The 26396-nt window shown below is 45.8% G+C and overlaps 1 protein-coding gene across 1 annotated transcript in view; it reads right to left on the bottom strand.

Annotated features, from left to right (window-relative positions):
• The window catches only part of SMPDL3B (sphingomyelin phosphodiesterase acid like 3B), a 31693-nt gene extending 5435 nt beyond the window's left edge, over nucleotides 1–26258 (bottom strand). The window contains exons 1-4 of the mRNA XM_069578876.1: nucleotides 25718–26258; nucleotides 11469–11682; nucleotides 8516–8613; nucleotides 1227–1370 (exon numbers count right to left, since the gene is read on the bottom strand). Of these exons, the coding sequence (XP_069434977.1) occupies nucleotides 1227–1370; nucleotides 8516–8613; nucleotides 11469–11682; nucleotides 25718–25778 (517 nt within the window). The 5' untranslated portion in view covers nucleotides 25779–26258. The remainder of the gene's footprint in view (nucleotides 1–1226; nucleotides 1371–8515; nucleotides 8614–11468; nucleotides 11683–25717) is intronic.
• Between the last annotated feature and the right edge of the window lie 138 nt (nucleotides 26259–26396).

Below are 26396 nucleotides of genomic sequence, written 5' to 3' on the forward strand. Positions count from 1 at the left end.
CTCCTTGGGATGCTGTGTCCCCCATACCAGTGATTCTCAACCTGGTGATTTTGTCCCCAAGGAGACACCTGGCAATGTCTGGAGACATTTTGGGTTTTCACAATGGGAGATGTTGCTTGCAACTAGTGGATAAAGGCCAGCGATGCTGCTGAACACCCTACAATGTACAGGACAGCACCCCCCCCAACAAATTACCCCTCCCCAAATGTCAACAGTGGCAAGGTTCAGAAACCTGGCTTGAACCAAAGGTCACTGCCCCTGCAAGGGCTGTTGTGAGGAATCTAGCAGTGGACTGAGGGCAGTGCCAGGCACATAGAAAGTCCTCAAGGAATATTCACTTCTGATTCTCATTAGTATGTGGTTAAGAAGATGGGCATTGGGATCAGCCCTGGATCCTGCTCCTGAGGTTGCCTCCTCTGTTGCCCTAATGGTCCAGGAGCGACAAGAATGAAGACAGAACACAACATCTGGCGCAATGGCTCAGGGGACCAAGCAGCCTCTATTGGACTGAGGTGCAGAGTCCACTCTGAGTCCAGTTTTTATTCCTGACTGCAGACTACAAGACTTTCTCAGATCTTATCTTTCTCAAGACACATGCCATATCAGTTGAAAGTGAAAGAAAGTGAAGTCACTCAGTGGTGTCCTACTCTTTGTGACCCCATGGACTGTAGCCTACCAGGCTCCTCCATCCGTCCATGGGATTTTCCAGGCAAGAGTAGTGGAGTGCCATTTCCTTCCCCAATATCAGTTACATACTCCTAAATATCATGGACTATACTGATATAGTCCAGATCTCCTTGCGTTTACCCCAGGCCATTCCCTTCTGGGCTAGTCTCGGGAACAATTAGCCAGTGCAGAGACAGCATTCATGCCTGACAGCGAGCATTCCAAGGTCCATGCTTTTATGATCCTAGTCATAATCCCTTCTGGGTCTGGCCCTGGCATTTTTAACAAGGCTATAGTTCTAAGAAAGACATGAAAAATAATCACCAATATAGTTTCTCTGTGAAGTTTCTCAAGGCTTTGAAAGTACATTATTAGGAATTCCCACTGCATCCTCTAAGCTAGGTGACCTTGGCCAAGTGACTTAGTATATTCAAGCCTCAGTCTCCTAATCTGTAAAATGGGGATAAAATCAGTTCCTATTTCACGGAGGTGTTGTGAAAATGAAATTAGATCAGTCTTTGGCATAAAGGGCTCCTTACAGTAGCGCATGATGTTAGTACCTTCTTTGAAGAGAGTGACAGATTCGTTACTGAGCCAGGGTCGCCACAGCTCTGCTACCTGGTTGTAGATATTGTTGCTCCCTGCAGGTAATTGGTTTTTGGGGTGAAAGTCATGATTTCCCAAAGCAGCGTAGACTTTAGTATCTGGGAGGAAAAAAATAAATATAAAAATATATATGGAGGACTTTCCTGGTGGTCCAGTGGCTAAGACTCTACGCTCCCAATGCAGAAGGCTGAGGTTCGATCTCTGGTCAGGGACCTAGATTTCACATGCCGCAACTAAAAAAATCCTTCATGCTGCAACTTAAGATCCCATGTGCCGTGATCAAGATCAAAGATCCCTCATGCTGCAACTAAGACCCAATGCAGCCAAATAAAATCTGGAAACGCTGAGCTCCACCAAAAGAGGTCATAGAATTCCCGTGAGGAATTGTCCACAGAGCCAGAAGTCATAACTATAACTGCCTGGGAAAAGAAACTCCTCTGTAATATAGATGCAAGCAGCCATAAGCATTCATTTAAGAGAAAACACAGATCCTTGGAATCCCAAAGACAGATGAGAAGGGAGGGACCCTGTCCCAGTTTATAATCAGATAAGGTGGGGGTTCCCAGAGAAACAGGACCAGACTTGGCTTTCTTGACCTAAAGTGAAAGTGAAGTCGTCTTTGTGACCCCATGGACTGTAGCCTACCAGGCTTCTCTGTCCATGGGAGTGGATTGCCATTTCCTTCTCCAGGGGATCTTCCCAACCCAGGGATTGAAGCCGGTTCTCCCACAATGTAGACAGACACTTTACCATCTGAGCCACCAGGGAAGTCCTGTTTCTTAACCTAAGAGAAGGTATTTTGGGCCTAAGCCATTCAGGGATTTAAGCCTGGCTCAATAATAAAGATCTTAAGGGACCGAAAGGACAGACCTTGTTATCAGGGAAGAGAAGAAACAGGAGCAAGATAATGAATCAGTTGTAAAGACTTTTAGTTCTGTTTCAAAGGTAAACATTAGCCTGAAGCACTTTCTCGAGCTGTTTTATAGAATTTAACCCCTGCAATCTCAAAAATGACAGAATGATCTCTGTTCATTTCCAAGGCAAATCATTCAATAGCACTGTAATCCAAGTCTATGCCCCAACCAGTAACGCTGAAGAAGCTGAAGTTGAACGGTTTTATGAAGACCTACAAGATCTTTTAGAACTAACACCCAAAAAAGATGTCCTTTTCATTGTAGGGAACTGGAATGCAAAAGTAGGAAGTCAAGAAACACCTGGAGTAGCAGGCAAATTTGGCCTTGGAATATGAAATGAAGCAAGACAAAGGCTAATAGAGTTTTGCCAAGAGAACACACTGGTCATAGCAAACACCTTATTCCAACAACACAAGAGAAGACTTGACACATGGACATCACCAGATGGTCAACACCGAAATCAGACTGATTATATTCTTTGCAGCCAAAGACAGAGAAGCTCTATACAATCAGCAAAAACAAGACCGGGAGCTGACTGTGGCTCAGATCATGAACTCCTTATTGCCAAATTCAGACTTAAATTGAAGAAAGTGGGGAAAACCACTAGACCATTCAGGTATGACCTAAATCAAATCCCTTATGATTATACAGTGGAAGTGAGAAATAAATTTAAGGGACTAGACCTGATAGACAGAGTGCCTGATGAACTATGGAATGAGGTTTGTGACATTGTACAGGGGCGGGGATCAAGACCATCCCCAAGAAAAAGAAATGTAAAACAGCAAAATGGCTGTCTGAGGAGGCCTTACAAATAGCTATGAAAAGAAGAGAAAGGAAGAGCAAAGGAGACAAGGAAAGATATACCCATTTGAATGCAGAGTTCCAAAGAATAGCAAGGAGAGATAAGAAAGCCTTCCTCAGAGATCAATGCAAAGAAATACAGGAAAAGAACAGAATGGGAAAGACTAGAGATCTCTTCAAGAAAATAAGAGATACCAAGGGAACATTTCATGCAAAGATGGGCTCGATAAAGGACAGAAATGGTATGAACCTAACAGAAGCAGAGGATATTTAGAAGAGGTGGCAAGAATACACAGAAGAACTGTACGAAAAAGATCTTCACGACCCAGATAATCATGATGGTGTGATCACTCACCTAGAGCCAGACATCCTGGAATGTGAAGTCAAGTGGGCCTTAGAAAGCATCACTACAAACAAAGCTAGTGGAGGTGATGGAATTCCAGTTGAGCTATTTCAAATCCTAAAAGATGATGCTGTGAAAGTGCTGCACTCAATATGCCACAAATTTGGAAAACTCAGCAGTGGCCACAGGACTGGAAAAGGTCAATTTTCATTCCAATCCCAAAGAAAGGCAATGCCAAAGAATGCTCAAACTACCGCACAATTGCGCTCATCTCACATGCTAGCAAAGTAATGCTCAAAATTCTCCAAGCCCAGGCTTCAGCAATACGTGAACCATGAACTTCCAGATGTTCAAGCTGGTTCTAGAAAAGGCAGAGGAACCAGAGATCAAATTGCCAACATCCGCTGGATCATCAAAAAAGCAAGAGAGTTCCAGAAAAACATCTATTTCTGCTTTATTGACTATGCCAAAGCCTGTGACTGTGTGGATCACAATAAACTGTGGAAAATTCTTAAAGAGATGGGAATACCAGACCACCTGACCTGCCTCTTGAGAAATCTGTATGCAGGTCAGGAAGCAACCGTTAGAACTGGACATGGAAAAACAGACTGGTTCCAAATAGGAAAAGGAGTACATCAAGGCTGTATATTGTCACCCTGCTTATTTAACTTTTATGCAGAGTACATCATGAGAAACACTGGGCTGGAGGAAGCACAAGCTGGAATCAAGATTGCTGGGAGAAATATCAATAACCTCAGATATGCAGATGACACCACCCTTATGGCAGAAAGTGAAGAAGAACTAAAGAGCCTCTTGATGAAAGTGAAAGATGAGAGTCAAAAGGTTGGCTTAAGGCTCAACATTAAGAAAACTAAGATCATGGCATCTGGTCCCATCACTTCATGGCAAATAGATGGGGAAACAGTGGCTGACTATTTTTTTGGCCTCCAAAATCACTGCAGATGGCAATTGCAGCCATGAAATTAAAAGACGCTTACTCCTTGGAAGGAAAGTTGTGACCAACCTAGACAGCATGTTAAAAAGCAGAGACATTACTTTGTCAACAAAGGTCCGTCTAGTCAAGGCTATGGTTTTTCCAGTGGTCATGTATGGATGTGAGAGTTGGAATATAAAGAAAGCTGAGCACTAAAGAATTGATGGTTTTGAACTGTGGTGTTGAAGACTCTTGAAAGTCCCTTGGACTGCAAGGAGATCCAACCAGTCCATCCTAAAGGAGATCAGTCCTAAATATTCATTGGAAGGACTAATGCTGTAGCTGAACTACAATACTTTGGCCACCTGATGCAAAGAGCTGACTCATTTAAAAAGACCCTGATGCTGGGCAAGATTGAGGGCAGGAGGAGAAGGGGATGACAGAGGATGATATGGTTGGATGGCATCACAGACTCAATGGACCTGAATTTGGGTAAATTCCAGGAGTTGATGATGGAGTAGGAGGCCTGGCATACTGCAGTTCGTGGGGGTTGCAAAGTGTCGGACACAGCTGAGTGACTGAGCTGAACTGAACTGAACCCCTGCAACCACAAGGTCATGGGGTCACAAAGAGTCACCTGTCACTAAGACAGGACTTAGCAACTGAACAACAAAAACAATCACCATATCTACTGAAACCTAAGGGATGATAATATTGACCTTTTATGACCCTCATGACATTAATCAACCAAAGCATGGACTCTCTCAACTTTGCCCTAATTCTATATTGAATTCTCCTGCTCAGGCCGCTTCATGAATATATGCATATATATAAATATATGCATATATCCCTCCCTAGCTTAAAACTACCCCAATTTTACTGTTCAGGGAACCACTGATTTGGGAAAGATTCCTGGTGTTCTCCTTATTTGTTGCAGGTAGTAAATCTTTCCTTCTCCTGACGTTTGGCTTGGTTGTGTCTTTTGGCCTAACACCCACCAAGAGTCAAACCTAGTTTTGGGGTAATAGGTTTTTGCTGTGTCTATGTGCTGGGCACTTCTAGAAGCTCCTCACAAGCATAAACTCCGTGAGGGCACCACCTGGCATCATGTTCATGACCAAGTCCCCTATCCCTAGAATGCTGTCTCACCCCTAGGAGACACATTTGTTGATGGACTAAATGAATGAATAGGTTACCTTATTTAGTCCTCGCACCAGCCGTGTGGGCAGGTACCATTATTTTCTTCTCGAACACCGAGCACCCAGGGCATGGCCCACCTGGAGCGTGGCAGAGCCTGAACTGGGGCCCAAATCAGTTTGCCGTGCACACCCGTGTGCACCATCAGCCACAGTGGAGAGGCAGGGGCCAGTGTCCACAGCGACTCTGATGAGGAACCCAGGTGCACGTGGCAAGAAGGACTTACAACATGGAACCAAAATCTCAAATTTCAGCCTCTGCCTCCTCTCCAACTTGTTGCTTCAACTTATTTGTCTTTAAAATGGGGAGTGTTCTGCTTGACCCATGTTGCTACCATTCTCAAATAAGATTAGGCCTTGTTTCACCTCTTCCAATTTGTTCTCATTTTAACATCTCTACCAGTGGGCAGTGTCTTACCATTGAGGCCAGGAGAAAGCGCTGTGGCATACTTTAATGGACAGTGTTTTTTTTTTTTTTCTTAGCAATACATAAAACAATGAAACATCTTACAGTCAATGGTATCTCAGATTTAGGAAATTCAATACCTGTGCAAGCATGTTATGAACTATAAAATCTTATCATTTACACTTATACGTTAAATCATCATAATAAAGCATTTTCTTATCCATTATTTCACTTTTATTCCTGAAGCCGCATGTGGAGCAAAGAAAAGAGTGCTCAGAGTAAGATCTGAGTTTGAGTCCCTCCCTAGGAACTGACTAGCTTTGCCCCATAGATTTGTTATCTATACATTGGGAATAATACCTGTTATTAAAGTGCCCTGGTTTGAGCCTGTGTGCCTGTGTGTTAGTCGCTCAGTCATATCTGACTCTTTGCAACCCCATGGACTGTAGCCTGCCAGAATCCTCTGTCCATGGAATTCTCCAGGCAAGAATACTGCAGTGGGTTGCTGTTCTCTTCAGAGGATCTTCCTGACCCAGGGATCGAACCTGGGTCTCCTGCATGGCAGGCAGATTTTGTTTTTACCATCTGAGCCACCAGGGAAGCCCCAGTGATTTCTGCTGGAAGATTAACTAGCCCAAGCAGGTCTGAGTTGGTTGAGTCGAGGTACGTAGACTGGAAGTGTCCAGTCAGCTTCTCTGCACAAATTGATTTACATTGAGGGAAGGAGGTGTCAGAAAGGAGGCTGCCTCAAGGACAGATGTGGGAATTGTGGGGTGGTGGTGGGGTCCCTCCTGGAGTGAGAGTGGTAGGTATGAGATGTCCTCAAACCAGGATCTGCATCCCAAACCTTGCCTGTTTCCTTGACCTCAAGGGTCACATTTGTTTTCAGTAAAACTGAGGCAGTAATAACACCTCTCTCTAGGATTATCCTGACAGCGAAGGAACTAGGGCATATATACAATATTCTCAGAGGAGGCCTGACACAGCACTTGATACATAGATACAGGACTTCCCAGGTGGTGCTAGTGGTAAAGAACCCCGCCTGCCAATGCAGGAGACTATGAGAAACACAGGTTTGAGAAACACGGGCTTGATCCTTGGGTCAGGAAGAGCCCCTGGAGGAGGGCATGGCAATCCACTCCAGTATTCTTGGCTGGAGAATCCCCATGGACAGAAGCGCCTGGGGGGCTACAGTTCATGGGGTCGCAAAGAGTCGGACATGACTGAAGCGACTTAACACACACACACACAGATACATATAATTGTTCTTGCTGCTATTACCTGCATTTGTTATCACTATTCTGTATCTGGGTCCTGAGAGACCCATGATGAAGACCTCCAGAGGAAACAGCTGTACCAGAACCCCAGGGCGATTGGGGTAGGGGTGGGGGTTGGGACCTAGGCTCTGCTTTCACAGGCCTCCCACTGGCAGGCCGAGAGCCTGACTCAGACTCTAGGATCTTGTGTTTGGCACCGCCTGCTTAAAGCCATTTTTAAGGACCATTAGATGAGGCCCCCCCACCACAGTCTTCCTGTCATGTCCTGCGGGGCTGCGGCCATAATCACTCACAGTCCTGGCTGCGCGCCCAGGCTCAGAAGGCCTTGGATGCACCACAAAACAGCACTTTGGCCGAAAATCTGCATCTCCCAGAAGTCCCAGCAGCCAAGATGGTTTGAGAAGAGTAGATGGCAATTCCAGGGCCATAGCAGGATGCAAAGGCTGTGTGCAAGCCCACGTGAGACTTACCCAGGGACGATGCCTAAAAGTAACTGTAGACACCTTGAGAAGGGGCTGTGAGTCTGGTGTTATACAGGCAGGACAGAAACCAGTGAAATGTCAGGCATTTCCATTAATAAAAAAGAAACAGGTCTGAAATGGAGTTACTTGTGCTAAACCCTAGGTCAGCAAACCAAATGTTAACCAAGTTAATACCTAACCTAACAAGTTTCAGCCTCTCCCAAGAATGTGACCTTTAAACAGTCAATATGGAATTAACATAGGGGGCACTAGTGAGGAAATCTGTTTGACAGATCCCACCTTTCCCCTAAAGGAAGGTAACCTTGCCCAAAACAATCCCTTTTTGCTAGAATCTTTCTTTCTCCTCCACCCTCTTCTGTCTGTAAAACCTTCCATTTGTACAGCTCCTAGGAGCCCCTTTCCTTTTTTTTTTTTTTTTTCCATCTCTTTTCTCTTTTTGTCTGTACCACACACCATGTGGGATCTTACTTCCCCAACCAGGGATCGAACTTGGCCCCCGTGCATTGAAAGCACAGAGTCTTAACCACTGGACTTCCAGGGAAGTCCCTGGAGCTCCTTTCTGTTTTCTAGATGGGATGCTGCCTGAGTCATGAATTATTGAATAAAGTCAAATAGATCTTCAGATTTACTCAGTTGAATTTGGTTTTTAACACCATTAATAGGATTCTGTGTGTATTCACAAGCGGACAAGCTCTCATTCATGTTCCTTACAGTGTTCCTGGAAGGTAAGACCTGATTGCTGTGAAGTGCCTGGTGCGGGACCTGGCCGGCAGCCATCATCATCGTGGGGGAAGGTCATTCCTTTGCACTTTGGTGCTGTTTTCCTCCCGCTGTGCCAGGCACTGCCTGGGTGTCAGGGAACATTATGGGGACCCAGGACACAATCTTACCTGGAAAGGCCTCCCTGATGAGCTGAGTCAGCTGCTTCACAATTTGTAGCACGGCAACCTCACTCAGCCTCTCATTGGGCACGTGCGGTGTGTCATCACTGCAAAACACAAGCAGCTCGGGAAGTGGCACAAGGGAAAGAAGGGACAGCTCCACCGTGAGAAACCAGCCCTACCCAGACCCAGCTGCAGGACTGGGCCTCAGACAGCTACTGAGAGGGAGGGACCGGGCTGGAGTTGGGAGTCACACCGGACAGAGTTCAAGCCCTGGCTCTGCCATTAACCTGCTGTGGGTCCCTGGGCTGGTTGTTTAACCTCTCTGAACTTCCATGAGCTCATCTGTAAAATAGGGACAATATGGAACTTCAGAGTATCTGTGGGGCTTCAACAAAGAAAGTTCCAAAATCTGTGCCGAGTGACTGCAGCCACGAAGTTAAAAGATGATTGCGCTTATGAAGAAAAACTATGACAAACCTACACAGAGTATTAAAAAGTAGAGACTTCACTTTACTGGCAAAGATCCATATACTCAGAACTATGGTTTAGTTGTGTACTGATGTGAAAGTTGGACCATAAAGAAAGCTGAGCCCCAAAGAATTAATACTTTTGTGGTGTTGGAGAAGACTCTTGAGAGTCCCTTGGACTGCAAGGAGATCAAACTTGTCCATCCTAAAGGAAATCAACCCTGAATATTCATTGGAAGGACTGATGCTGCAGCTGAAGCTCCAGTACTTTGGCCACCTGATGCGAAGAGCCGACTCATTGGAAAAGATCTTGATGCTGGGAAAGATTGAAGGCTAAAGGAGAAGGCAACAGAGGATGAGATGGTTGGATGGCATCATTGACTCAGTGGGGTGGAGAAGCCGATCTAAATTCATTCCTTGCCCCAAGGGTTCTAAGGAGTTTGGATCTGCCTTCATAATAAAGCATCTGGATGTACTCTGGCAGGTCCAGGGCCTGCCCCAGGACCATTTAGCCCCCACCCGACCCCTCATTTGACAGACCTAAATTCCTGGATCCATCTTAGAAAGGTGCAGCAAGAAGGAAGAAGAAGAGGGAAGGGAGGTTTGAGGAAAGAAGGAGGAAGGGAGGTTTGGGAGTGATAGGAGCCCCCACAATCTAGAGCCTGAGGACTCTGCTGGACTGAGTGCAGCAACTGTGCCCCGAGACTCCCTGGGGAAGTTAACTAGCTGAATCATACGGAGACCACTACTGGCAGTCCACACTGGCTCACTTTGTGCCGGGTACCTGCCGTGTGTTGAACCCATATCCACTCATTTATTCTTCATAATAACCCTACAGTGGAGCTTCTATTGTTATCCCATTTGACAGATAAAGAAACCAAGGCACAGAAAGGTGAAGAGTCCTGCCTAAGAGTATACAACCAGACAGTGGTGGAGCCAGGGTCTGAACCAGTCAGCCCAGCTCCGGAATTTATGCTCACATCCATTACATTCTACAGTGTCTCTGATACCCTCATGCGGACAGCAGGAGGGGCCTTGGAGCCCTGTCCTCCCTGGGGACAGGCCAGGAATCCAAAGACATCAGAACAAAATTCCATTTTCCCCTAGTCTGGAACATTTAATTCTGTGTGATAGAAAACATATTCAATTGGTACAGGTTAATCCCCAAGGGACTGCGAGTCTCCCAGGAGAGGCCAAATTTCTTAGAAACTGAAGAATTAAAAGGGGCCCTAGAGGTCCTCTCATCCAATGTCATAACCTCTGCAAATCCCAGAGATTTCCCAGGAAAATCATGCTTTTCTGTTAAAGGATGGTCAATTTCTCGGAGGGAGCATGTCTTTTAGAATGTTACTCATTTCTCAGGGAGCAGGGGGCCAGAGTCATGGCCTAAAACTCACTTTCTCCTTGGATTGATTCCTGAGCCCCGGGAAACCAGAACTGCCCAGGCTTCTCTGGGAGACGGTCACATTTCTTAAGGGTCCAGCCTTACTCCACCCACTACTGTCCATGTGAGGGTCATTCCGGTCACTCCCATGTCACAGTGAGTGACAGCTAGGGCCGTCATGGGTTTGCTCCACCTTATGGAAGTGTCTATAGAGGCTAGAAGAGGGTGCGGGAAGCCAGAGCTCCAGCCAGCCCTCTTCACCTGCTCTCTAGCTCACCACTCCCTACAGGAAGTCCTCCCAGTTTCACCAGAGGGAGTCAGGTGCCCTGTGAAACTCCCCAACCTGCTCAGTGCCCCTCTCCTTGCTGGGACAGCATGGTCAGCGACCTCGTCTATATCACCCAGGAAACCTTGAGTTCCCTGAAGGAGGGTCGGGGTCCCTATTATCTCTGTTCGCTCATGTCTGCCCAGGGGTGAGCACAGGGCAGGCTGATCTACCAAGAGAGGGAGGCAAGGATCAAGTGAGTGAAGGGGGGACCATGAGCGCTGAGGGAAGTTGGACTTACAGCAGTATCCTTGGAGGAGTAGCAGAAATGGCATCGCTACGGCTGAGCTGAAATTGCCCCTTAAGCCCTCTCTTTGCAGGCCAAGCTCTGACCAGGGAGGACCCCCAAGGCCAGGCAGCCAGGGGTGGCCCACAGCTGGCCAGGACACTTGGTCCCAATGCTGACCCACCTTCAGCCCTCCTAACTTTCTCCTCTCCCTGCATTTGGGTCTCTGAGGCTTGCAGTCCCTAAACTCTGGTGGGAGTGGCAGCAGGGTTCATCCCCCGACTTGAAATCCAGGACTTCCCCACATACCCAAGCATGCCATGACCGTGTCCCCAGCCTCAGTGAACGCCAAGTTCTGCTGAGTCTGGGAGACACGAGGTCAAGGGCACAGACCCTGGAATCAGCCAGGCCCAGGCTCCCATGGACAAGCTTTGAGTTTCATCCTCTCTGCAAAAGGGCTGGTGTGAGGACTAAGGGAGATGGTTTGGTGCAGGTGCCAGGAGGGCCGGGGGCACTCGCAGTGGCCAGGGAAGGGTAGCTGCGGTGACGGCTCTCACCCAGTCCAAAGGATGAAGTCCGGCTCTGGCTCGATCTCCTTCATGGCATAGATGGAGGAGTTGATGAGGATCCAGGGAGAATCACAGAGGTAGTCGCCCCAGGGGCCTGCGTTGGGCACCGGCTGGGAGCCTGCAGACGGGCATACCTGGAGAGGATCTTCAGACACCTTGTAGTCAGGGTCCAGGTGCAGGTCAGAGATGTGCCAGAACTTCCCTGCAGGGACAAGGAGACCCCTCTAATATGGGTTCCTCCCTGAGCCTGGCTGGGGAGGGATCAGGGGAACCCTGGGGTAGGAGAGGGGAGTTTACACAGGTGAAAGGAAGTTTTCTCCAAATCCAGGGCTGGGCTTTGCCCAGGGAGGCGCTGAGCAGAACAGAAAATAGGCTTAGTTCTGTCCCTGACCTCTGACCTTTGACAAGATCCTTTCTATCTCCCCACATCTCAGTGTTCCCAGCAGCAGGAGGAGGGATTGGACTGTATGACCTTCAGGAATCCTTCAGGAGTTCTGTGTAGAGTGCTTGTTTTAAAGTAAAGATAAGTTAAACATGGAACCACGTACTAGCTGTGCGACTCTGGGTGAGATGCTTCACCTCTCTGAGCCAATAACTAGAGCTAAATGTTATGCTCTAGGGAAATATATACAAAAATCTGGGAGAAGGCTTACACACCAAAGGCATCATAAGATCTTGCTAATTAATACCAGCAAAAAACTGGGGAATATGTGTGGAAATAAAAAAGAAAGAAGGCTGAGCACCAAAGAATTGATGTGTTTGAACTGTGGTGTTGGAGAAGACTCTTGGACTGCAAGGATATCAAACCAGTCAATCCTAAAGGAAATCAACCCTGAATATTCATGGGAAGGACTAATGCCGAAGCTGAAGTTCCAATCCTATGGCCACCTGTACAAAGAGCTGACTCATTAGAAAACACCCTGATGCTGGGAAAGATTGAAGGCAGAAGAAGGGGATGACAGAGGGTGAGATGGTTGGATGGCATCACTGACTCAACGGACATGAGTTTGAGCAGGCTCCCAGAGATAGTGATGGACAGGGAAGCCTGGTGTGCTGCAGTCCATGGGGTCACAAAGAGTCGGACATGATTGAGCTACTGAACAACAAAAATGTGTGGAAATGGTGTTTATGAGTAGTAGACCAGAAAAGGTGGAATGTCATTTCAGACTGGCTTGAATTTCTCATTGTGGGCCTACTTGTTAGTGACTCTGGATGTAAGGTGAAACGCCAAAAATCTCTAGGTGTAACACAAAGAAGGGAATCTAAAGAAACGGGCTTTGGAGTGGCTTTCTCATCTGCATCCAGCACAGGGCCTGGTGTAAGTGGTTTCAACCATGCCTATTGAAGGAGAGGTTGAACAGGTTTGGCCTCTCCCCTAATTCCTGTTTCCAGAATTTCCTCACTTTCCACCATCGCTCTCACTTCCTCCTCCACTTCCTGTGTCACTCAGCACCAACAGTCAACACCCACCCATCCCAGTAAAATGGGCCTGGGCCTGGGAGTCTGCCTTCTATTGCCTTCAGGGTTGGCTAGCCAGTCCCTGCTCTTTCCACCCTCCCTGCCTCCCTCCCCCCAGTGACTCTGAACCAAAGGTAAAGTCTGGACCCTGATCTCACTCCTTGATGCTTCTGAGCTTTGGCCCACCTCTCCTGATCTAAACCTGTTCTCCGGAAAGAATCAGAAACTTGTTCATAACAAGGTGCACACGACTGATTAAACAAACCGTGGTCCCTCCCACGATCATTATATAATCATCCTCCTCACAGCCCTGAAGGAATTGATCATTATCCCCTTTCCATTTTGGTGATAAGGAGATGAAAGTTCAGAGGTCAACATGCTTAGGATCACATGGTAAACGCTGGGGGCCAGCGGCGGGGGCGCGGGAGGGTGGAGGCAGGGGCAGTCCTCGGCTCCCTAATCACTCCCAGGAAAATGTGATTTGCTAAGGGGGTAAAATCAATGCCTTTTATTTTAACTCCTTTTGTAGATCGTCTATGCCTGCATTTTAAGTTTTTACCCTAACTGAGAGTCTCTGTCTATAATGGGGGGAAGTGAAACTTTTCACACGAATAGTGATCACTAACATATTTGAAATTACACCTACAGGGGCAACATTCTAACGTAGAGAAAAGAAAGCAACCATCCCATTTCATCAAGAAAGTGGGCAGAGTTGGGGGGCTTTCCTGCCGATGGCGGTAAGTGGGTCGCACCTGCTTCCAGTCAGGCCGGCCAGGTTGGCTATGGAAGTTTGAGAAACTTTTTCCTTCTGTCTGGCACACGGGGCCCTTGCTTCCTCTGCAGACCATACAGAGGTCATCCGTTTGCCTCAAGCAGGCACTTTCTCAGCAAACCACAAACGTGGAGCAGCTCTTCCCCTCTGATGTCAGCCCTCAAAGTTCTCAATAAGCATTTCTTCACTTCAGAAACTCCTTGTCTGCGGCTCGAGTGTCAGCTGTTGGTGTTTCTCTCTTCTGGCAAGTTCCAGACTAGTCAGAGTAGAACTGGAACTCCTTCCAGGCTCCCTTGCGCTTCCTATGACCTCTCTGTGCAAACGTGAGAGTGTGTGTGCGTGCGTGTGCATGTGCGTGTGTGTGTGTGTGTGTGCAGATGCTTGCCTTTATGCCCACGGCCTCAAAGGCCTGACTTTGGGAGAGGTCAGGAGAGTGGAAAGAATGGCTGAGAGGGCCAGAGGTTCAGACACGGGCAGACCTCAGGCTCCAGTCTCCTCACTGTGGAGGCCGACCATAGACCCCTTCTCTTCTCCTTGGCCCCAACCCCGTCCACTCGCTCTCCTCACGGGGCCTCTTTCGTGACTCTGCCGCTTTCCCCAGTCCTCTCGGGTCATCGCACGGCTGCCTTCTCTTCTTCATTGAGGTCTCAGCTGGAGAATCATCTCCTCAGATAAGACTTCTCTGACTGCCTTTGCTCAAGTTCCACTTCTTTCCACCCATCTGGTCTCTAGCTGGGTGACTCCAAATGACCCTCCCATTTTATTTTTTCAGAGCACTCTCACACATGAAATTATCTTGTTGACTTGGCTGTTGGACATCTGCCCTGTCTACAGTGTCAGAGTGCTTGATCCCAGAATGCTTTCATGATACATCTATGCTACCCATAAGAGAACGGAGCCACAGGCTTCTATGGAATTAGTCACAGACTGTAAGGAATTGAGGTCTAATTATCATGTCATGGAGAAGAAGGTGAGCACAAGGACCCTGAAGAGGGAGGCAGGTTACTGGGTTTCCTCATCCCGGGCCCCTTGGACTGCAAGGAGATCAAACCAGTCAATCCTAAAGGGAATCAATCCTGAATATTCATTAGAAGGACTGATGTTGCAGCTGAAGCTCCCATACTTTGGCCACCTAATGCAAAGAGCCAACTCATTAGAAAAGACCCTGATTCTGGGAAAGATTGAAGGCAGAAGAAGGGGACGACAGAGGGTGAGATGGTTGGATGGCATCACTGACTCAATGGACATGAGTTTGAGCCAGCTCCGGGATATAGTGAAAGACAGGGAAGCCTGGCATGCTGCAGTCCATGGGGTTGCAAAGAGCTGGAGACAACTGAGTGACTGAACAACAGCAACAACCCAGGCTGAGGACTCTAAGCAAGCCAGTTGGGCTGAGGGTGTTTGACATCTGGTCTACTTCTCTATAACCATCAAATAAGACAGTGAACAAGAAAGAGCCTGTCCAAAGCACATAAAAAGATGCTCAACATCACTAATTACTAGAGAAATGCAAATAAAAACTGGTCACAGCAGTCAGAAGGGCCATTATCAAAAAGCCTACAAACAATAAATGCTGGTGAGGGTGTGGAGAAAAGGAAACCCTCATACTGTTGGTGGGAATGCAAACTGGTAGAGTCACTATGGAGTAGAGTATGGAAGTTCCTTAAAAAACTGAAAATAGAACTATTATATGATCCAGCAGTCCCACTCCTGGCCATATACCCAGAAAAAAAAGATAATTTGAAAAGATACATGCACTCCCATGTTCGTTGCAGCACTATTCACAAATGGCCAGGACATAGAAGCAACCTAAATGTCCACCAACAGAGGACTGGATAAAGAAGATGTGGTATGTATGCAATGGAATATTACTCGGCCATTAAAAAGAACAAAACAATGCCATTTGCAGCAAGATGCATGGACCTAGAGATTCTCATCGGAGAAGGAAATGGCAACCCACTCCAGTATTCTTGCCTGAAAAATCCCATGGATGGAGGAGCCTGGTGGGCTAAACCTCTTGGGCTTGCTAAGAGTGGGACACGACCGAGGGACTAACACACAGAGATTCTCATACTGAGTAAAGTCAGATAGAGAAAGACAAATATCATATGATATCGCTTATATGTGGAATCTTAAAAAAAAAAAGGGTACAAATGAACTTATCTACAAAACAGAAATAGATTTACAGAGGTAGAAAATAAACTTATGGTTGGGGGGAGGTAACAAGAGGGGGAGGGATAAACTGGAAGATTGGGAATTGACACACACACTACCGTATACAAAATCGATACTAATAAGGGCCTACTGTGTAGCACAAGGAACTCTACTCAGTGCTCTGTGATGGCCTGTGTGGTAGGGAAACCTAAAAAGGAGTGGGTTTATGTGTTTGTACAGCAGTTTCACTTTTTCCCAGATTCACACCTGGGATTGGCACAACACTGTAGATCAATCATACTTCAACAAAAATTTTTAAAAAGGAAAATATGATGTTTAATTTCTGTACATATTTTATTCATGTGAAAGTCAGTGGTGTCCACTCTTTGTGACCCCATGGACCATACAGTCCATGGAATTCTCCAGGCCTGAATACTGGAGTGGGTAGCCTTTCCCTTCTCCAGAGTTTCTTCCGAACCCAGCGGTCAAACCCAGGTCTCCCGCATTGCGGGCGGATTCTTTACCAGCTGAACCACAAGGAAATCTCAAGAATACTGGATTGGGTAGCCTATCCCTTCTCCAGCGGATCTTCCCGAACCAGGAATCTAACTGGAGTCTCCTGCATTGCAGGTGGATTCTTTACCAACTGAGCTATCAGGGAAGCCCACTGATGGATATATAATAATTTAATCAATGCTACTGATGGACTGATGCTGAAGCTGAAACTCCAATACTTTGGCCACCTAATTTGAAGAACTGACTCATTGGAAAAGATCCTGATGCTGGGCAAGATTGAAGGCAGGAGGAGAAGGGGATGACAGAGGATGAGATCACTGGATGGCATTACCAACTCGATAGACATGAGTTTGAGCAAGTTCCATGAGTTAGTGATGTACAGGGAAGCCTGGCGTGCTGCAGTCCTTGGGATTGCAGAGAGTCGGACATGACTGAGTGACTGAACTCAACTGAATTAATGCTACATAATATTTATATTTCTTTCAGTTGTTTTTTTTTTACCCATTGTAAATTATAATGCTTTTTTCCTTCTTTACTTTTTAAAAACATTTTTTGGAGTATAAGTTGATTAAAATGTTGCATTTGTTTCTGCTAGACAACAAAGTGAGGCAGTTGTGCAGATGCATGTACCCACCTCTTTCGGATTCTTATCCCATGTGGGTCATTGCAGAGTGTTAAGGGAGTTCCCTGTGCTAGCCTATAGATTATAGTGCTTTTTTTCTTAAGAATAAAAACTCCAGTAGAGAAAGATGTGAACATTTCAAGGCTTTTATTAATGTACTAGATATCTCACTGAAGATGTGAATGTTATAAAAAATGTTTGCCAATTTGGCTGGTGAAAAATGAGATCTCATTAGTTATTTTGCATTTCTTGAATTTCTAGTGAATCTGAATATCTTAAATATGTTTATTGGCCACTTGTATTTCTTTTTTGGTGACTTTCCTACTTGTGTGTTCTTTGCCCGTTTCTATTGAAAGAAAGAAAGTGAATGTCAGTCAGTCATGTTTGACTCTTTGCGACCTCATGGGCTATCCATGGAATTCTCCAGGCCAAAATACTAGAGTAGCCTTTCCCTTCTCCAGGGGACTTTCCCAACCCAGGGATCGAACCCAGGGTCTCCCATATTGCAGGCAGATTCTTTATTTCTATTGAGGTGTTCCATTATTTTTCTTAGTTTGTAAGAGCCCTTGTCTGTATAACATTAACCCTTTATCTATCATATATGCTGTAACGTTGGAAGGGGGGATAAAGACTTCCTTTTCTGCTTCTCCTGGTAAGTAAAATTAAGCAAAGAAGCAGACTACAAAACTATATATGTAGTGTGGTAGTCATTTTATTTTTAAAAGCACATAAAAATGAAGAGAAACATTTATAAGGAACCCAATGAAAAAGTTTATGATTTTTAAAATACTTTTTTCTATTTTTCCTTTTTTTTTTAAATCAGTGAAGATATTTAAACTACAATTGGTGTGTCCTTTTCCTCCCAATTAGATTTTAAAAGTTCCTAGGGGACAGAGATAACGATGCTTCACTTGTCCCCTGCAGTGGCTTACAATTGTCTGACAAATAAATACAATGGTGAATTAACATTTCTATTTTATTTAACTGTAAGAGTTTTACTCTCAGAGGTATTTTCTTGTTACTTTCACTGTGGTCTTGGTTGGTTGCCCGGGGAAGCAGTGGAATGAAATAGTTGTTTAAGAGACTAATTATAGAAGAGGCAGTGTGTGGTGCTCAGGATATAGCTATAGTTAGCAACCTTGGAAGCTGTCAGTTAACATCTTCGGTTAATCTCCTTGCCTGGTCCCTCAAGCTCTCTCCGAGTCTTGCTCATGAAGTATAGAAACCCACTGACACCAGCCAGATACAGGTATATCTGTGTCACTGTGTCACTCAGACCCCATTGTTAGACAAAGTTCTACTAAAATAAAAACTTCCTTCTCTACTTTTCTTTTCCCCAAGAGATCTTTTAAAAAATATTTATTCATTTGGCTGCATCAGGTCGTAGTTGTGGCACATGGGCACACTCTAAGGCATGTGGGATCCTAGTTCCCCGACCAGGGATCAAACCCATGTTCTCTGCATAGCAAGGCGGATTCTTAACCACTGGACTACCAAGGAAGTCCCTTTACTTTTTAATAAAAAAAAAAAATCAGTCTCAGAGCCATCCCTGTAGTCACTAATGATCTAATGATGAAAAAACACAGGACTTTAGGTTTGTGGTCTCAGCAGCTAGAGAAACTGGCACTTGACACCACCACCCTCCTGGTTTCCCACTGTTACATGGTGTTTCCAATACAGGGTAAAAAGGGCATTTCTGGGATTATTTTGCACCTAGGCTTGGTCCAAGTGCAGCAAATAGCATCCCATCATGGTCTGAAGAGGCACTGAGTTATTGCAGGGGGTGGTCAGGGTTGGTTTCAACTGAGTTTCCTGCAAATGGGCAAAGGCTAACTAAGGTTAAGTAATATGGCTAAGTAGCTGAGAAATGATATTTCATTTCATAAAGTTGGGGTTCACAGTTGCTAGCATATTAGGATCAACTCTCCTAATGCTTTTGCCTCAAATGAAAATGAGTTAGAAGTCAAGCTCTTTGAGGATAAGCTCCAAGTGAGGACAGTGAGCTATTGGATGTTCAGTGCCCTTTGTGCCTTAGGCAGCAAAGCTGGTCATTGGAAGGCTGGTGTACGGCTTCACCTGGAAGAGCCATCTCTCCTGAATAACAGATTATGGCCCTGGTAGAAAAGTCCTCCTTGGGACTCCCCTGGTGGTCCAGTGGATGAGACTCCACACTCAGGGGGCCCGAGTTCAATCCCTGGCCAGGGAACTAAGATCCCACGTACCGCAATTAAGCCCATGTGCCGACAACTACTGAGCCTGTGTGTGCCGACAAAGACCCAGCACAGCCAAAATAGATTAAAAACTAAGTGTTTTTTTAAAACGGAAGAAAGAAAAGTGCTCCTTGACGTTATTATTGGTCAACTCACAAAAAAAGAGTAGCGTGGTGGGGAAGAGAGGTGCAGTCAGTCGAAGCCTAGACAACTTCAGAGGCAGTTGGGGACTTCTCCAAGTGCGCCATTCAGCAGGGAGAGGCCCTGTCTATCTACTTTCAATTTTTAAAAAAAATTTTTGGCCACATTCCACAGCATATGAGACCTTAGTTCCCTGACTAGGGATTGAACTCATACCCTCCACATTAAAAAAGCAGAGTTTTAACCACTGGACCACTGGGGAAGTCCCTGCATGCTGGTAAGTTGCTTCAGAATGTGTCTGACTCTTTGCACCCCTGTGAACTGTAGCCCACCAGGTTCCTCTGACCATGGGATTCTCCAGGCAAGAATACTGGAGCGGGTTGCCATTTCCTCCTCCAGGGGATCTTCCCAAACCAGGTATCCAACTCAAGTCTCTTTTGTCTCCTCCATAGGCAGGTGGGTTCTTTACTACTAGTGCCCCTGGGGGAAGTCCCTATCCACCTTCAATTCTAACGACACATAATATGGTTGCCTACCCCTTCTGGTGGGCTTCCCATAATGTTTTTCCTTCTTCTCCTCCTACACTCTCCCCTCAACATCTCCCTCCATATGACTTGCTGGAACCCCTTCTATTACTGTATTTGAAAAAAAAAGTATAATATTTTCAAATAAATCACTGTGTTCAACCAGAAAAAAAGCGGGGAGGGGTGTTTGTCCAGAGGACTCTCCACACACCACTGTCCCTGGCAATTACCCCCAGGACCCAGAGTGAGACTGGGAGGGTGTGGGGAGGTGGGCACTTTAACACTTTATCCTTTGGACCAGAGATTCTCAAACATTACCATGAAGACACCTCATCTGGGGAAATCTCATGAAAATTAAGAAACTCTATATCCACACTGCTTGGATCTTTTACAGTAAGAATGTATTCTCAAAATCCTTGAGTTTTAAGAAAAGGTACCAATCTTAGCTATCATTATTATTCATTAATCATTGAGACTATAAATAAACTTGGCATCAAGTATAGTGAGTGTTGAGGGCACAGACCTGTTTGGAATTTCAGCTCCAGTGCTCATTAGCTGGGTGAACTGACTCTCTGCCAATTTCTTCATCTGTAAAATGGCGACAACAGCGCCCCCTACCTTTCACAGTTATTGTGAGGTTTAAAACAAGACAATATGAGAGAATGCATAAGCCCTCATCAATGCAAAGCAGCAATTTCTCTGAATTTGATCACTGGGGATCCTGCAGTTCTGCTTTCACCACGGAAGGGAGATGGGATGAGGGGGGTGGCTGTGTCCTTCTCCTGCCTGCTCCAGCACCCACTCAGCTGCTGTCCTCTGCAGGTGAAGGTCCAGGGCCAGGAACAATGTGGAGACAAATGCTGTCCTCTCCGGGCTGGTTCTACTTGAGCAGAGGGCTGGTGGGCACAGCGTACCCTCTAGCTTTAATTCTGAGAGCTCAACTCTGCTTCCTGTGCCTGGGCAGGCAAAACAGTCTCTTGGCCCTCCTTCTTCACCAAGGTGTCACCAGGCTAACTTTGTACGCTGGGGACAACAGATACAGAACCCAGAGCCTAATCCCTCTGTAAGGCCCATGGAAATGTCTGAGACCTGGAAAAAATAAATGTATTGGTTCCAAAGTTCAAGGGGAAAAATCTGTGCCATCAAAACCAACAATATATTTCAAATGCAACATTTTTAAATGTCATTAAAAAGTAGGGACTTCCTAAGACTCTGAGCTCCCAATGCAGGCAGCCACGGTTCAATCCTTGGTCAAGGAATGGGATCCCACATGCCACAACCAAGAGTTCACCTGCCACAACTAAAGATCCTGCATGCTGCGACAAAGACCGCAGATCCCTTGTGCTGCAGCTAGGACCTGGGGCAGCCAAATAAATAAACACAATTAATATAGCTAATATATTTTAAAAAAATATTTTTAGAAGTCATTAAAAATCATATATAATGTGAGATCTTTTTACTGATTCATGTTGGGGTGGAGGAGATGAAAAAATCATTCCTAGAGTCTAAGACAGTCTTAAAGTGTCTGAAAAGTGAGTTTGCTTATGGTCAGAGAAAAGAAGAGGAAGGCAGGAAAACACCCGCCATTTATTTAGCACCTACTGAAGGCCGGATGCTGTGCCAAGCCCTCTGCCTATGTAGCCTCACAGCAAAATGATGAAATACGTTCTATTATCATACCCATTTTACAGATGAGGAAGCTGAGCTAGTTAGTGGTAGACCTATGATTCATACTGTACTTGAAAAGAAATGATCACAGTGCACTTTGCCACTAGCTAGCCATGTGACCTTAGATATTAAAAAAAAAAAGGTCTCAAACTTTTATAGCACATTGCAGTGTAAGTGCATGAGCTCACCTTATTTAATCTCACCTCCTATAGTATTATCCTTATTTTACAGATAGTGAAATAGAGACTCAAGGTCACATAGATATTAAAAGGTAGTACATAGGTTTTCTGGCTTAAGGCAGTGGATTATTTTTTGAAAAGACATGCATGAAATTTGAAATCAGAGAAATCTTGTTTTGAATCCTGCGTACACTTTCAATGGCAACTTGAACAAGAGATTTCCTCAGCTGAGCCTCCGTGTCCCCATTTCTGTAAAATGGGGATAACAATACTAGTAGAAAAGGGGTGGATGGCCACGGAGTGGACAAACCAGCCTGAGTGCATAATCCCTGGGCTGCTCTGCCCCTTGGACCTCAGGTTTTCTTCTCTTCTGGAGCCTCTTTTTTCTGAAGCATAACATTTGTGTATTGCACAAAGGTTATCTGTTTTATCAGTTTTAACTGCCTATGATTCCGTGACTTATCTGTTATGCATACAACCCACCATAAAGCAACATTGGTCCCAATTTGGTGGCTCAGAGGTTAAAGTGTCTGCCTGGAATGCAGGAGACCCTGGTTTGATCCCTGGGTTGGGAAGATCCCCTGGAGAAGGAAATGGCAACCCGCTCCAGTACTCTTGCATGGAGAATCCCATGGAGGGAGGAGCCTGGTAGGCTACAGTCCATGGGGTCGCAAAGAGTCGGACACGACTGAGCGACTTTACTTACCTTACTTCAGTCCTTTGTGGGGATTTTTGCTGTTGTTGTTGTTTTCTGCTTTGGTTTGGTTTTACAGTAGGTCCTTGTTAGTTATCTATTTTATTTTTTTTATTTTATTATTTTATATATATATATATATTTTTTGGCTGTGCCACACAAGATCTTAGTTCCTTGACTAGGGATCGAATTCATGACCCCTGCATTGGAAGCACAGAGCCTTAACCACTTGACTGCCAGGGAAGTCTGTGATTTTCTGTTTTAAAAACAGCAGCGTGTATATGTCAATCCCAAACTCTCAATCTATCCCCCACCCCTTTCCCCTGGTAACCATAAATCTGTTCTCTGTGAGTTTGTTCTTGTTTTGTGAATAAGTTCATTTGGACTTTTTTTTTTTTTTTTTTTAGATTTGCATACAAGCTATCAGAGAAGCAAATGGCAACCCACTCCAGTATTCTTGCCTGGAGAATCCCAGGGACAGAGGAGCCTGGTGGGCTATAGTCCATGGGATCGCAAAGAGTTGGACACAACTGAGTGACTAAATAACAATAACAATAATAAGCTATCATTTTTGATGCTAAGCAATGATCCCAAACACTTCAGTTATAACTTCTCCTCTGTAAACCACTGCCCTACAAAACACAAAGGGTTAACTTGTTAAAACCGATCCCTTGTGTTAGCTGGAAGAAGGGATAGGCTACCCACTCCAGTATTCTTGGGCTTCCCTTGTGGCTCAGCTGGTAAAGAATCCGCCTGCAATGCGGGAGACCTGGGTTTGATCCCTGGGTTGGGAAGATCCCCTGGAGAAGGGAAAGGCTGCCCACTCCAGTATTCTGGCCTGGAGAATTCCGTGGAGTATATAGCCCATGGGGTTGCAAAGAGTGAGACACGACTGAGCGCCTTTCACTTCACTTCACTTCACTTGTGTTAGCTGTGTGGGTTGCCATCGCCTCACAGCAGCTCCAAGAGGCAGGCTCGTCATTCTTCAGGGAAATGTTTGCCTCCCACACTGGCTCCCACGGAAAGAACTTGTAGGCTTGTCTGCAGTTAGAGGCTGAGGGATAAATGCTGTGTAGCCTCCGGTTTGTGTGGGAGGAGATGAAACCAGCAAGTTGGCACCCCACCCAAGTTCTTGGCTAAGGATGGTGCAGGTAGAAACTCCATGGCTTTATGCAAAGCAAGGGTGATGGCTATCTGACTGGGTGTCTCAAAAGTCTGCACTTCAGGAAGAGACTCAGATTCTGAAAAAACTGACAGGTGTTATGGAATTCTTTTTAAATTTAACTCCAGTTTTAGATTATAGATGTATACAGTCCAGAAAAGTTTGAAGGAAAGAGGGGGGAGGAAGTAGTACCCACAATCCCAAGAGGACCCATCAAAGTGTATGGTGGAAAGGTGGCTGAGTACGAACTTGGTCTCGCCACTTTCCAGCTGTGGAGTTTTGTGTCCCCTCTGGGTCTCATTTTCCTCATCCACAAAATGGATATAATGGTAATAGTACCTACTTTACAGGTAAACAATCTGCCTGCAGTGCGGGAGACCCAGGTTTGATCCTTGGGTCGGGAAGATCCCCTGGAGAAGGAAATGGGAACCCACTCCAGTATTCTTACCTGGAGAATGCCATGGACACAGGAGCCTGGCAGGCTACAGTCCGTGGGGTTGCAAGAGTTGGACACAACTTAGCAACTAAACCACCACTACAAGGACTATAAAAATCAGAGGAGGTGTTTTCACTTCGTTTTTCAAATGGGTTTTAAAAGGACAATATATGTCAAGCACAAAGCATAAGCACAGTATATAGTAAGTACTCAGAAAATAAATGTTAGCTCTTCTTGACTATTTTCCTTTTTTTTGCATGTTTTTATATACTTTTTCTTTTTCTTTTTTTTTTTTTTTTGGCTGCACCTCCTAGCTTGTGGGATCCTAGTTCCCTGACCAGGGATTGAACCCGGGCAGTGAAAGCATGGAGTTCTAACCACCAAACAGCCCACGAATTCCCTCACTTGGTGTTCTTAAAATTGTCTATAAGTTTACACATGAGCTGGCACCAGCCCCTGGCCCCACCCCCATCATCTCCCAACATCCATATCCCTCTACCCCACCATCCCCCCATTCTCTGAGCTCCGCCATGCTGGCCTCCTGCTTTTGCTCACACATATGTCCTGTGCATCCAGCTCAGGGCCTGTGAACTTTTTGTCCTCTGTTGCTGGAATGTTCTTCTGGACATCCACATAGCTCTCTCCCAAGCTGCCTTAGGTCTCTAGTCAAATGCCACTTTATTTGACAGTTCTTCTCTGCTACCCCTTAAGTAATCTTTCTCCCCCATCCTCCCTACTCCTTTATTCTGCTTTGTTATTCTCCGTTACCCTTGTTATTTCCTGGAATATGTATTTCTTTGTCCATGTGTCTTTTAGTCTGTTTCTCCTGAGGTGAAGGGAGGCTTCACCAGCACTGGAATTTTGTTTCTTTTCTGCCACATCCCTGGTTCCAAGAATAGTGCATGATTCATTTTTTGGTTCAAAATAATTTTTTCTTGTCCAGGACATTTTAGTTCTTGTGTCTTGTTTTTGTTTTGAAGAACTATAAGTTCAAGCTTAGGAAAGCTCGCCTTTGTCTTAAACAAAACAACAAAGCTTTTGTATCATTTGCTAATCTAATGTCCTTTTAAGTGAGAGATGGGAGAAATCTAGCAAGGATACAATTTATACCATAAATGATGCGGATCTATGTAGTGCGTGCATGCACACTGTTGACAAAATGAAAATCTGCTGGTGGCATTTGCAGAAAAGAAACCCCTGCAGGTCTCTGGGGTTGTGGTTTATTCTCAAAGTCGTGTCTGACTCTTTGCAACCCCATGGTCTATAGCCACCAAGCTCCTCTGTCCATGGGATTCTCCAGGCAAGAATATTGGAGTGGGTTGCCATTCCCTTCTCCAGTTGCAGATTTCTAAACAACAGTGACCTCTGTTAGGAAATTCTAAAATGTGTTCCAGATCCAAAAAGGAATGAGGTTAGTAAAATGCTTCAACAGAGTTCCAATAAAATACTAGATTTGAGAGCTACTCAACCAATATTTGTTGAATGAATTCACGAATGTGCCTGCTACCTTCTACCTCTACCAGCTGGCTGGCTCTTAGACAGCTCTGAACAATGTCCATGTTCCTTCCGTGGCCAGCCATCACCTCCACTTAACAATCTTAGGCTCAAACAGCACACCCTCCACCCACTAACTCTCTCCCCCAGCCTCCCCAGCTGAGCTCCCTGTCTTGCTATTCTTAGCAACATTTTCAGCTTACCTACCTGGTGCAGCTCTGGCGACTCCCCAGGAGGCCAGGAAAATCAGCACCTCCGGCAGCCTCATCCTGGGGTTTCGTCTGATGGGAGCTTTTGTTCCAGCCACAGACTTCCTAGCTAGGTGTTGATGGTCGCGTGTCAGAGCAGAACTTCCCGTCCAGTCACCAGCTGTTTCCAGACACTCAGGGCTTCTGGCTCCTCTGGCTTTTCTTCCTTTGCCCAGGGGGGTGTGAGCAGGGTTTGCCCCGGGAGCTGCACTTGCCAGGCCTTTGGACTCTCACGTAAGAAGCAGCACCAGTCCTGCCAGTTCCTCAGAGCGTGTTGGTCAGTCCAGTCAGCAACTGGAAACTCACTCAGCCGCAGTCACCAACCAGCAAATATCCACTTTCGGAGTTTTCATGCTGCCCCACCCCAGGAGAACAGACTGTAGAAACTGTCCGGCCTTTGCCATCAAAGGAACTTGAGTGCTTGTTGGAGACTGAGCTGCTTGACCACAAATGAACCCAGACCAAGAGTCATCTGTTCATTCACGCGGAAACCCTGTCCTGGGGAGATAAGAGTGACCCAAGGCCACCACTCTGCCCTCTAGAGGAAGAAGCAGGCCACTGGACTGCAGTTCTGCGTGACAGGTGGCTTGACAAGCCCAGAGGAGGGAGCTCACCCTCTGAGGAAACTGAGAGGGCCT

The sequence above is a fragment of the Ovis canadensis genome, chromosome 2 (genome assembly GCF_042477335.2).
Source record: "Ovis canadensis isolate MfBH-ARS-UI-01 breed Bighorn chromosome 2, ARS-UI_OviCan_v2, whole genome shotgun sequence".
Classification (NCBI taxonomy): Eukaryota; Metazoa; Chordata; class Mammalia; order Artiodactyla; family Bovidae; genus Ovis; species Ovis canadensis.